Source organism: Stenella coeruleoalba (assembly GCF_951394435.1).
Source record: "Stenella coeruleoalba genome assembly, chromosome: 15".
NCBI classification, from domain to species: domain Eukaryota; kingdom Metazoa; phylum Chordata; class Mammalia; order Artiodactyla; family Delphinidae; genus Stenella; species Stenella coeruleoalba.
In genome coordinates, this window is record NC_137161.1 from 51,452,144 (window position 1) to 51,465,137 (window position 12,994).

Below are 12,994 nucleotides of genomic sequence, written 5' to 3' on the forward strand. Positions count from 1 at the left end.
AGTAATACTGAGACAATGTTTGCCTTTTTCACTGTGATGACTTTGCACTGATGATGCAGAAGCAATGGTGACTCTTAGTGTGAATCAAGGCAGTGACACCAAACTGACAGAATTTATTGCCAATGATAAAATTCTAAGTCTTCTGGCAAAAAGTACAATTTTGGAAAACTTGTATGCCACCTTTAGCTTCACAGCTTCCCAATATTGCCAGACTTTTGTGTTGAGATTGGTGGCAGTATTAATGAATGTTATACATTTTATTTATACTGTATAATGAGATGTGTCAACATTTGCAAGATCTGTATAAGTCAATGAACAAATATTTTTGAAAAGACCAACACATGATTTATGAAATCACATGAGGGTAAAAGAGTCTTTCAAAATGCACGACAGATCAATGGATTTTCATGTAATAGAACACAAAAAGCTCACTGATATCATCTCAGATTCCATGTTGCAACTAACCTTCAAAAAACTACCATGTTTTGAGTGTTGGTGTAGTATCAGAGAAGAATATCTACAATTATCTGAAAAGGATATTAAAATATTCCTTCCTTTTCCAGTTTTTTATGTGTGAGGCTAAATTTTCTTCACGTACTTCAACCAAAGCAGCGTATCCCAATAGAGTGAAGGCAGACACAGATATGCAAACCCAGCTGTCTTTTCTCAAACGTGATATTAAATAGATTTTTTTCTTCTTTTTTTGGCCATACCACACGGGATCTTAGTTCCGCGACCAGGGATTGAACCCGGGTCCCCTGCGGTGGAAGTGAGGAGTCTTAACCACTGGACAACCAGGGAAGTCCCCAAACAGATTTTTTTTTTTAATGTAGAACATTGCCACTCTTCTCACTCATTTTTGGTTTGAAGATACAGTTATGCAGTGAATTTATTATTGCTATTTTAAATTCTCATGTTAAATTTCTGATATTGTAAATATTGATAGATGTAACCTACATAACCAAAAGCTCTTCAAGCTGCTCAATAATTTAAAGAGTATAATCACTCTTTAAAGGGGTCCTGAGACCAAAAAGCCTGAGAACCGCTGGACTACGGAATATAAATGTTGGAACCCACGACCCACAGGATAATACTCTGTGAATTCTCACAATGACTCCATGAGGTGAGTGATGTTATTATACCCATTTATCAGATGAGAAAACTGAGAGACAGGGGAAGCAGTTGCTTGTCACACAGCAAGCTAACGCCAGAGCTGGGATTTGAACACAGGCATCTGACTCCAAGCTTGTGCACTTCCTTGGGGACAATCTGGCAACATGTTTAAAAAGTTCTTATGGACTTCCCTGGTGACACAGTGGTTAAGAATCCGCCTGCCAATGCGGGGGACAAGGGTTTGATCCCTGGTTCGGGAAGATCCCATATGCTGCAACTAAACCCGTGTGCCACAACTGGTGTGCTTGTGCTCTAGAGCTTGTGAGCCACAACTACTGAGCCCTCGTGCCACAACTACTGAAGCCCACGTGCCTAGAGCCCATGTTCTGCAAAAGGAGAAGCCACCGCAATGAGAAGCCCGCGCACCACAACCAAGAGTAGCCCCCGCTCGCAACAACTAGAGAAAGCCCGCGCGCAGCAACGAAGAACCAATGCAGACAAAAATGAATAAATAAAAATAAATAATTTTTTAAAAAACTTATCAAAAATAAAATAAAAAGCTCTTAAGACATTTGCCTTCTTTTACTATTTTTTTGAAATTTCAAGAAAGGGGATAATCAGATGTCAGGAATTTAGATACAAAGATATTTATAACGTAATAAAATTAGAAACAACCAGTAGTCAGTGGATTATTAATAGATAATGGCAAATAAATTCATGAAGGCCTTTGAATGACTCTGAAGAATACCCAGGAAATGACCTGGCCCCTGGAGAAAGGATTGGAGTTCGGTGGAAGCCGTGGCTGCTGAACCGAGGGTGGTGATCAGGGATCTGCAGAGCCAGGGCGGCGGTGGCGGGGTGAGGCGGGGGAGGAGGGAGCTAGGAGCCTTTGTAGAGGCAGTTGCAGGTTCTGCTGATATTTGGACTTGAGGAGGAGGATACAGGAGAACGCGGGAGAACTGGAGGACACGGCGGATGCAGAAGATGCGGAGAACGTGGGACATGCCTGAAGTCCAGGTCAGGCAGGCCTCATGGCACCTGGACCTGCACCTGCTGGGAGCCCAGGAGCAGCTTTAGAGCAAGAGAAAGAAAGGAGGAGAAGAAGAGGGGTGTCCGGGGAGTGACGTTTTCTAGAGAGCAGCAGCGTCTTCATTCTGCCAACGTTAGGACGCGCAGCTAAAAGAGTGGGGGCTCTAGCGGGGCGAAGGGGGACGGGGGGAGGGCTGCGGAGGGTCGCAGTGAGCGGAGGGCCCGGGGCGCCGTGCAGGAGGGGTGGCGGGTGAGAGGCAGGGCGGGTGTCAGCTCGGAGGATGCTGGGCCACTCTGATCGCCACCCGCCAAGTGTCCAGGAAAGCAGCCCCCAGGCTCCGCAGCTCCCCGTGCGGGAGCAATCCCGGTCTCCACCGCCCAGGGTAGTCAGAGAATCAGTGTGCAGTGACTGTGTGCTGTGAGTGCGGGCTGGACCGATGGGCGAAGGCCGGGATGATGGACGAGGTCTGCACCTGTGGCGGGGGAGGGTCGGGGAGCACCAATAACGAGGGAGGGGCCAATGGCGAGGGCTGGACCGAGGGTCGGGGAGGGACCAATGGCAAAAATGCTGCGCCCTCAGGGATGCTGGGCGGAGCGGAATCAGTAGCTTTGATGAGCATACTGAAAGTTCTTCCCTCTGCTCGCTCAGAAGAACGACGGAGACGATCGAGGCCTTTAAACAAATGCTGTGACTTCCTCTACGTGGAGCCGAGGTCAAACGCTGGGGGAGGCCGTGTGGTCTCAGTTAAACCCACCCCCTCTTGTCCTGGGAGAGCCCCGCCCAAAACTCGAAGTCTGGCCACTGGAAGGCTGAACCCCGCCCCCCGGGGGCCACCGCCCAATAACGGCACGGTCCTGCCCCCTCGCGAGCCCTGGCTCCGCCCCCGCGCGGGATTGGTCAGGCCGCCAGTTCTGCCCCGCGAGGGGAAGACCCGGAGAAATCGAGTTAGCCCAAGGAATGGGCCCCCCACAAACCCTCTGCGCATGCTCGCTCCGTGACCCCAGCTTGAGGTGACTGCCCGAACCCAGACCGGGGCCCCAGGCACGGAGGCTGAGGGACCAGCCGCGGCTCGGTCTCCGGAGAGGGAGGGCCCCGCTGCCGTCGCCGCCCGGCCGGTGCCCGGTGAGGACGGGCCCCAGCGGATTGGGGAGGGTCTCGGGTCCCTGCCGGGCTCCTCTGGGGATCCCCAAGGGCTGCTGATGCTGGGGGGTGCCCCCCAGCTCTGCATCCCGGCGCTCAGGCCGCCTCCTTGTCCTTCACCAGCGATTCAGCTCTTCTCCTCGCTCGTCCTTCCCCAACCCACCCTACCCCAGGACTGAGCTCTCACACCCCAAGTCAGGGAGCCCCACATTGGTCTGCCTTTCCTTGACCGTGTCCGCCCCGCCCAGTACTGCCCCCGCGCTGCACCCATCCCCAGTCCCGTCCCATCCTTGTGGCTCTAGAGATGCTCGCAGGGATGGCAGTTGGAGGTCTGAGATGTTGGGGCGGGGGAGGCACTCCGGAGGCTTAGGAGGTGGCGGTAATGATGCGAGAGGAGAGAGGCGGGGAGCAGGGGCCATTTGGGCGCAGCATAGACAGGTCTTAGGACAAATTGCAGTGGGTAAGGAGGAGTAAAAGTAACTAAGATTCCAAGCCATGGTGATTAGGGTAAGGAGGTGCCATTACATGAAATTCCCACTTTGGGGAAGCTGTTCCCTGCACACTATAGAGTAGCAGTTCTTGACCCATTCTGGGTCTTACTGCTGCTTTGAAAATCTCCCTGTAAGGATGTGTACCTGCATATCTAAGTGGGTCCATCATCCCACCAGCAGCCCTCCAAGAACCACATGAGACAGCGATTATAGAAGGGGCATCTGTCAGTATCACTGGTAACTTGAAGACTTCACCCTTGCCTGCCTGCCTGCCTGCCTGCTCTTGAGAGCCCCTGCGAAGTTCACCACTACTCCCATTACATAGGTGAAACCAGCCCAGAGAGTGTAAGGGGTTGGCCTCTTAGCTGAGAATGCAGGTGTTGGTGGACATTGATGGTATTTCTTTCCCATACATATGAAGGTAATGGTAATTCTGTTAATCCATCATCAGTTTCCAGGCAATGATCCTGGCTTTCTTTTTTTTTTGGCCACGCCATTTGTGGGATTTTAGTTCCCCAATCAGGGATTGAACCTGCGCCCTCGGCAGTGAGAGCAGGGAGTCCTAACCACTGGACCGCCAGGTAATTCCCATGATCCTGGCTTTCAGAACCTCACCATCAAGGGATTGGACCTTGTATTAGTTACCTACTGCTGCCATAACAAATTACCACAAATTTAGTGGATTAAAACAACACAGCTTTGTAAAAGTCATGCAGTGCTGGAGGTCAGAGGTCTGACACGGGCCTCACTGGGTTAAAATCAAGGTGTGGGCAGGGCTGTAACCCTTCCAGGGGACTCTAGAAGAGACAGTCTGTTTCTTTGTCTTTTCTAGAGGCCTCCAGCATTCCTTGGCTCATATCCCCCTCCCTCCACCTTCAATGCCAGCAACATTGAATCTCTCCTCTCGCTGACCCTGCCTGCATCATCACACCACTCTTTCTGACTCTTCTACCTGTGTTTCCTGCTTTTTAGGATCGTTGTGATTGTGATGGAACCACCTGGACAATCCAAGATAATCTCCTAGTTTAGTAACCTTCATGCCATCTGCAAACTTAATTCCCCCTTTGCCATGTAAGGTAACATATTTACAGGTTCCAGGGATCAGGACCTAGACAGCTTTAGCGATGGGCAGCGGGGAGGCATTATTCTGCCTCCCAAGGTGTCTAAGAGGCTCCTGCCAGTTCTTAACATTGTGTGGTTTGGGGTTTACACTGAGCCATCTTACAATATCATGACAGCTGGCTAGGATAAATGGGTGACTGGAGACCCATAGCAATATCAAACCATCCGACTGGGGATGCAGGTGGAGGGTGTAAAGTGAGTGAAGTAAGGTAAACTATTAAGCCTTTTGATCTTTTTAATTCATTTCTGCTTCACTTCTAAAAATTCTGTTAATTCAATGAACTTTTATTGAGTAAAAATTTAATTTTCAAAATAGATAAATAGCTTAAATAAATAAATAAATAGCTTAAAATAGCTGCCTGTCAACTCTTCCATTCACATCTCAAAAATAAATTGCTAGAAGGTTAGGGATGAATCCAGAAAAGAGACTGATCCAGCCTGAGGAACTGTCCACCCCTGTACATGGAGTGGTGGAAAAACAGTTCAGCTATGAACTAGAAATTAGAAACTTCTTAAACAGAGGGCCCATGGCATCATCCATTTTTCACAAAGTATCAAATCAAATAGGGTAATGGTAAAAAAAAAAAAAATGTAGATTCTCAGGTCCCTCTCCAGACCCACTGAGAAAGAAGTCTGGGGGTGGAGGAGTCCAGAACTGTGCATTTTTAACAAGAATTCTGGGTGATTCTTAGGTATCATGAAGTGGGGAAACCACTGATTATAGACTTAATTTCTCTTTTCTCAATACGTAAGTTTTATTGAGATAATTTACATACCATGCAATTTACTCACTCACAATGTACAATTCAATGGCTTTTAGTAAATTCACCAAGTTGTGCAGCCATCACCACAATCAGTTTTAGAACTTTTTCATCACCTCAGAAACCCCATACATACTAGTATTCACTCCTCACTCTTCTGGTCCCCATCCCTCCCACCCCCAGCCCTAGACAATCACAAATCTACTTTCTGTCTCTATGGATTTTTCTACTCTATAGATTTTCTATAGACTCCAGGTCATTTTATAGAAATGGAGTGTATAATATGTGATCTTTCATGACTGGCTTCTTTCACTTAGCTAATCTTTCCAAGGTTCACCCATGTCGTGGCATGAATTTTTTAAATTATCAAATAATATTCCATTGTGTGGATACATCACATTTATTCATTTATCTGTTGATAGATATTTGGGCTGTTTCACTTTCTGGCATCTATGAATAATGCTGCTGCAAATATTCATGTACAAGTTTTTATGTAGACATCAGTTTCCATTTCTCTTGGGGATACACTTAGGAGTGGAATTGCTGGATCATATGGTAATTCTATGTTTAACCTTTTGAGAAATCATCAGACTGTTTTCCAAAGTGGCTGCACTATTTACATCCCCACCAGCAGGGTATGAGGGTTCCATTTTCTCCTCATCCTCACCAACACTTGTTATTGTCTGGTTTTTTTGTTTTGTTTTATTAGATCCATTCTAGTAGTGTGAAATAGTATCTCATTATAGTTTGATCTGCATTTCCCTCATGACTAATGATGTTGAACATCTTGTGCTTACTGGCCACTTGTATATTTTCTTTGGAGAAAGTCCTATTCAGATCCTTTGCCCATTTTAAAAATTGAGTTATTTGTCTTTTTATTACTGAGTTATGTGTTCTTTATAAATTCTAGATACAAGTCCCTTATCGGATGTATGATCTGCAAAAATGTTCTCCCATCCTATGGGCTGCCTTTTAATTCTCTTGATGGTGTCCTTTGACTCACAAAAGTTTTAAATTTTGATGAAGTCAAATTTTTGTGTTTCTTTTTTGGTTACCTGTACTTTTAGTGTCGTACTGAAGAAAGCTTTGCCTAATCCAAGGTCAGGAAGATTTACTCGTTTCTTATTTTTTTTAAGAGTTTTATCACTAGCTCTCATAATTAAGTCTATGGTCATTTAGAGTTAATTATTTTTATGATGTGAGAAAGGGGTCCAACCTCCTGGAGTTTCCTTCCTGGACCACAGAGGTGTGGGCTGCTGGCCAGTGTTGTACACCAGGCCAGTCAGGGTATGGAGGCAGGGTCCTGTGGGTGGGGCTTCCCACCATAACCCTTTCCTGCCCAGAGTGGTTCTCTGGGTTGGGGGGGGGGGGTAGGCAGTGTCTTTTCTGCTGGGCCCCATGTCCCCCCAGGTCCCAGGTACCACCATGTTGCCTGCCCTGTGAGGCAGGATGGGCAGAGCTGGGAAGGACCACATGGGAGGAGTAGGGGTTAGCTTATCCAGGGGCTGGACCAGGGACAGGAGGGATAATGAGACATCAATCCCAGGGGTGCCTGTGGTCAGGTGACTTGCTACCAGGAAGCATTTACCTGAGGCTACACCCCCTGGAGGTGGGGGTCCTCCTCTGTCGCAGTTGGGAGGTCTCTGCTTTCGTGTCTAGTTGTCTGGTCTCTGCTTTCATGTCTAGTTGACTGAGAAGGGGAGCTTGCAGGGGGCAAGGCACCCCAACCATGCACTGGCCTTGCACCTCAGGCTCCTCTCATGGATGAAGGGGTCTTCGAAGACTTTTGGGTGCGGGGCATGGACACCTCAAGCCATGTGCATTGGAGGCGCCCAGAGAAACACAACTAAAAGCCAGGTTGGAGAAACAGGTCTAGGGGGCCAAGTAAGAGTGTACGGGCCTTGGTGCTGCCTGAGTCCTGGACAGGGAGGGTGAGATGTCTGCCAAGGCGGCAATCTTGTTTCTGGGCCAAACTGGAAACTGAGAAAGACCCCGCCATCTGCCCACCACCCAATCACCCCCAACAGACAAAACAGCTAGCCCACACTGATGCCCCAGAGCCCCGGTCTCCAGGCCAGCGCTGCCCCTGTCATCCATTTTTTTCTTTTCTTTTCTTTTTTTTTTTTGGCCATGCCATGTGGCTTGTGGGATCTTAGTTCCCTGACCAGACATTGAACCCGGGCCCCCGGCAGTGAAAGTGCAGAGTCCTAATCATTGGACCACCAGGGAATTCCCTGTCATCCATCCTTTCTGCTTCTCCAGACCAGAAGCCAGGGAGCCCTCAGTGACCACAGATTCTCTGGACACCTCCACAGCCCTGTCCCCACTCAGCTGAGGCAGAGCCAGCACCAGCTCAGACACAAGGTCACTGCCCTCGTGGGGTCCTAGTGTTCCCTAGCACTGGGTGCCCTGGGGCCTCTGGCCTGGGATGGGGGCTGGATCTAGTTGTAAATCTGGAGAGCTCTGCCTCCCAGGGCCCAGCCCATGTTCCTGGTGACACAGTGTCAGGGTGAAGGGCACCGGGCATTCTGGGAGTATCAGTGACCTGAGCTCCTGTCCCCAAAGTACTTTTCCCTGAAGACTGGTGCTCAGGAAGATGGGTGTCCATTATCCTGGACAAGGTACCCCAGGTGCTGTACGGGCGGGCTCTGGACCCACCTTTACTGGACTCCCAGCTCTGCCTTCATGGCTGCATGCCTCAGTGTCCTCATCTGTAACCTGGGTCAATGAGAAAGATCAACTTTCAATAACATGGGGCTGAAGGTTAAGTGGAAAAACCTGTGGAAGCACTTCACCCCGTGCTCAGCACCTGTGGGCCTGGATTCCTAGTAACTTAGCTGTCAGCACCTTGGTCACCCCAGTAGCCCCTTGAGAGCCCTGTTTTGGGCACATTTTGTAGATGGGAAAGTGAGGTTTGGCTGGGAGAGGTGACGGACCCAAGGCTACCAAGGGAGCAGAAGCACCAGCCCAGGGTTCTCTGGCTCCATTCAGGTCCTTTCCTGGGGGCACCGAGGCAGCCCCATCTGCCCCAACCTCCAGCCCAGATTCTTCCTGAACCCAGGCCTAAGGGCACCTCCACTAATGGGATTTTGCCTCCTGCCTTAGGACGGAGCCCTTGAACTGCTGGGTTCCTTCCAGGGAGGTGGAGGAGAAATCCATCTGCTGGGGCCTGAGCGTGGCCTGGGGGCCAGGCCATCGGTCCCAGAATGCCCCTGCCCGAGCCCAGTGAGCAGGAGGGCGAGAGCGTGAAGGCCGGCCAGGAGCCCTCCCCTGAGTCCCCTGAGCCGGGCACAGATGTCGTCCCCGCAGCCCCCAGGAAGCCCAGAAAGTTCTCCAAACTGGTGCTGCTGACAGCCTCCAAGGACAGTGCCAAAGTGGCGGGGGCCAAGCGCAAAGGAGTGCACTGCATCATGTCCCTCGGGGTGCCCGGCCCCGCCACCCTTGCCAAAGCCCTCCTCAAGATCCATCCCGAGGCTCAGCGGGCCATCGAGGCCGCCCCGCAGGAGCCTGAGCAAAAACGCAGCAAGCTGGACACAGGTGAGGCCCCAGCCCAGCGAGCAGGGCGGGAGCAAGACCTTCCTGGGGCCGAAGTCCCCTGTCACCTGGGCAGCCAGGGGGACAGCAGGCTCGGCTGGCTCAGGGGAGTATGTGTGTGCTGTGAACATTTCTGCGTGCATCTGTCTACATTATCTCAGTGTGAATCTCTGCGGGTCTATAGGCCTCCGTGTGTGTGTGTGTGTGTGTGTGTGTGTGCGCGCGCGCGCGCGCACGCGTGTGTTTCTCTAAGGTTCTGTCTCCCTATGTGTGTATTTGCCTAGGAGAGTAAGTTTGTGTGGGTTCTTATATGTCTGTGTTCCTGGGCCTATTTCTCTCCGTGTCTACTCTTATGTGTTTTTCATGAGATAGGGGCATCCCCAGCCACAAGCCTAGAGTTCTCAGGGGACCTGAGGGACCCCCTCAGGCTCCATCACCTGCTGGAGTCAGGGACCCCAGAGCCTGGAGGCCCCTCTGCAGTGGGCCTGGCTCACCCTTGAGCCCTTCCACCAGCCTGTTCTGCTCCAAGTGCCTCCTCATGTCCACCTGCCTCTGCCCAGTGCAGAGAGGGTTCTGTCCTCAGTACCTGTGTGGAGGCAGGGCTCAGAAGGGCCAAGTCACCACCCTGAGGCCACCAGCTAGCTCACTGCAAAGGATGGGGGGGCCCCCTCTGGCTCAGAGCCCATTCTTCCAGCTGAGCTGGATGGGACAGGCCATTTCTACCCCAACTGAGACCTCTGCTCACTTCTCAGATCAGGCAGGCTCTGGGGCCATATGGACCCCACCCCATATGGCACCTTTGTGAGAATCAGGACAAAGTCACCCTTCCTCAGATGGAGAGATGAAGAGCGTAACAAGGGCTGCAGCTTGGCCCCATGGGCTCCCCTGGGCAGATGCTCATGGGCAGTCAACACCTCTCAACCTGCCTCTCTGTCTTTACCTCCAGACCTGTCCACGGCCCTCCCCACCTCCTGCCCCATCCTGGGCCAGGCAGCGGGGAGGGAGCAGCAGCTTCCTGATGCTCAGCCCAGATTTGGCCCAAAGTTTCCTGGAAACAGCCTCTGTGTCCCTGGGCCAGTGGCCTTTGGGAGCATGTCTCTGGAGTCAGCAATCCCTGCCCCTGCTCTGGCAGCTGGGACCCCCAGGTTTGCCCCCCACCCCTTCCCCCTTTTCCTTTGACAACAGCCTGACCCATCCCCTTCTCTTCCAGACGGAAAAGAAGATGGAAGGTTGGCAGGACAGCCTGCCCCCAGTCCCTTGGTGGATGGGGAGGAGTCCACCATGGGCCCCATCGTGTCCAGGGAGGACCCGTAGCCCTGACAACTGAGGGTGCATCCTGGCTGGGTCAGTGAACTTGGCTGCAACTTCTACACGTTCCACTGGGCTTCTGCCTGCGGCCCAGCCGCTGGGCTGATTTTCACTTTCAACGTTGTAATCTTTTTCTGATCAAGCATAATTTACTTTTGTAAGCAGAAAAAAAAATTAAAAAGAGAATAAAAGAAGCTGTACACTAGATCCCACCATGGGTAGGTTTTTAAAATTCCATGATTCTGGGTCCTTTGAGGTCCCAGCTCCAATCCCCACCCCCCTGCTCCTGAGCCTCCCCAACCCCCACCAGCCCTTACCTGGCCCTGCTCCAGGGCTTCCTGGCCTGGGCCATCTCTCAGGCCCAGGAGGGCTCTCCAGCGGCCTCCATCCCCCAGGGCCTCCTCAGCCTGGAAAACCCGACCACTGACTCAGAGACTAGGTGGAGTCTCTGAGGTTTCCACTTTCTGCTGCCTTTGGTGTCCAGCCCTGAACCCCTGGGAAGCCAATCCTGCCCCTCCCTGGCTCTCCTTCCAGGGCTAGTTCCCAGGAGGCTTCAGCCTGCTTCTTCCTGCTGGACCCTCATAAAGGCCACCTCCTCCAGGGAGCCACACAGGACTGACAGCCCCTGTGCACAAGGGCCCTGATGTCCACGGCAGCCCAAGGTTCTGCTGAGGAGGTGAGCCTGCGGTGTGAGGGGGCACGCCTGACAGAAGTGTATTGTGCCCCTGCCATGTTCCTTCTGGGTGGTTTGGGGGCTGAGGGAGATTCCTGGGAGCCTGAGCCCCTCCTCAGGTCCCCTGGGTGCTGCCCTGCTGGAGGGAAAGATGAAGAAACACTGTTCCCCTCCTTCAACCATAAGTCGGGGTCCCCTGAGAAAAGGCATCGGCCTCAAGTTGCTTCAGCCCACGTGTTCCTCATCATTTGAAAACTGCCTTTGGGCAAAAGGAAATGGATTACTTTTTAAAAGTAGAGTTTAGAGGACTTATGTTTTCAAACATTTTCCAAATTTAATCAGTATCTGTTGACTCCCTCTTGGGAAAAGTGAGTTACACAGCACATCCGCAGCGCCCAACTCTCCATTTTGCTGTTATTTTTACAGCATAGTTGTCTGTAACAATTATATTCTGCAACCATAACTTGAAAAGTTGTTTTGTCTGAATTCTATATTTAAATAGATTCCCATCCCCCACAAGATTTCTCCTTTCCTGAGGCTCTGAGTCATCCTGGAGGGCTGGTTCTGTCAGTTGAGGAGACTGCCCGAGGGCTTGCTCTGGTTTAACATTTGATGGTGGAGGAGGCATGGAGTAGAGGAGGTGGGGAGAGGGACTGGCCAGCCTCGACCCCTGCCACTCATCCTGGACTCCAGGCAGTCCTGGCCTGGGCAGGGTCACTGCAGGCATCCACTCCCCTGCATTTTGCTGTGGCACCATCGACCCCTTCTGCAGCTGCCATGGGAGCCTGGGGCGGGGGTGGCACTTGGGTCCCCAGTGAGGGGGCCTGGTTGACTAGGTGGCCCCTGGAGGCTGGGTGGGGGCACAGGAAGGGTGCACCTCCCTCCGGGGGCTCAAGCGGCCTGTGGTGCCTGTCATTTGCCAGGAGGGTGGGAAGCCACTGCCAAGCCAGGCAGGGAGCTCATACACTGGATCCGGAGGTGTTAAGCTTTTCTTATTTTTTAAATTTTGAAACATTTCAAACTCCCATAAAAGTTGAAGGAACATGCAGGCAACACCACATATCCCTCACCTAGATTCACCCTCCCTCTCCCTCCTAGTCCTGCCGCTTTCTTGCCTCATCACTTCTTGAGGACCTTAATGTCTGCTACACAGGACCTAGTGGTAAACAGGTCACAACCCCAGCCTCCCAGAGGTAGACAGGAGACACAGGACTTCCTGCTGATGAGTCCATGAAATCTGGGGCTAAGGGCTGCCCAGGAGAGGACCAGGAGCTCCTCAGCATATGACAGGTGCCTGAGGAAGCCCCGTGGAGGGAACTGAAAGGTGAAGAGGGCGGGCTTAGGAGGAGTGAGCCCAGACGGAGTAGGACAGGAAGGCCACGAGGCAGGAATGGTTGGCAGAGGCTACTGGCCCAGGGCCTTGAGGCCACAGGTGGGTTCCAGGCTCATCACGGGTAGTAGGAGGTTGGGACGGATTTATGCAGAGGAGGAATGTGATCAGTGTCGTTTTACAAAACTCCCTTGGTGCCCTGAGGAGAACAGACTGGAGGGGGTCCCAAGTGGGAGCGGAGAGGCTGGTGAGGGCACCACCACAGCCCGGGGGAGAGCAAAGGGAGGGGAGATGGGAGATTCTAGAAGGGGACTGAGAAGGGCTCAGTGTAGGCCTCTTTTGGGGGACAGTATTTGAGGGAAGACTGGCCTGCCCAGCCCGGGATGACAGTGCCATCCACCAGGAGGAGAATCCAAGGGGAGAAGGCAGCTGGGGGCAAGTGGCCTTCCAGTTCACACAGTTGGCATCCTGCTGGACGGGTGTGTTCCTGTT

At 51.9% G+C, this 12,994-nt stretch overlaps 1 protein-coding gene across 2 annotated transcripts; it reads left to right on the forward strand.

The window, feature by feature from the left end:
- Positions 1 to 3,022: 3,022 nt before the first annotated feature.
- Positions 3,023 to 10,706, forward strand: FLYWCH2 (FLYWCH family member 2). Of its 2 annotated transcripts, none has more exons than XM_079943904.1 (3): positions 3,023 to 3,153; positions 8,763 to 9,194; positions 10,402 to 10,706. In XM_079943904.1, the coding sequence occupies exons 2-3, from the start codon at positions 8,864 to 8,866 to the stop codon at positions 10,503 to 10,505; spliced, it is 435 nt and encodes a 144-aa protein (XP_079800030.1). In that variant the 5' UTR covers positions 3,023 to 3,153; positions 8,763 to 8,863; the 3' UTR covers positions 10,506 to 10,706. The 2 variants fall into 2 exon arrangements, with proteins under 2 accessions (XP_079800030.1, XP_079800029.1); XM_079943903.1 differs by having other exon boundaries at positions 3,037 to 3,265.
- The last annotated feature ends 2,288 nt before the right edge of the window (positions 10,707 to 12,994 follow it).

Excerpts from the sequence above, each read along its gene's own strand:
- FLYWCH2 (XM_079943904.1), top strand. The coding sequence starts at position 8,864 with ATGCCCCTGCCCGAGCCCAGTGAGCAGGAGGGCGAGAGCGTGAAGGCC. Across the intron at positions 9,195-10,401 it reads ACGCAGCAAGCTGGACACAG|ACGGAAAAGAAGATGGAAGG; the intron begins GTGAGGCCCCAG and ends CTTCTCTTCCAG.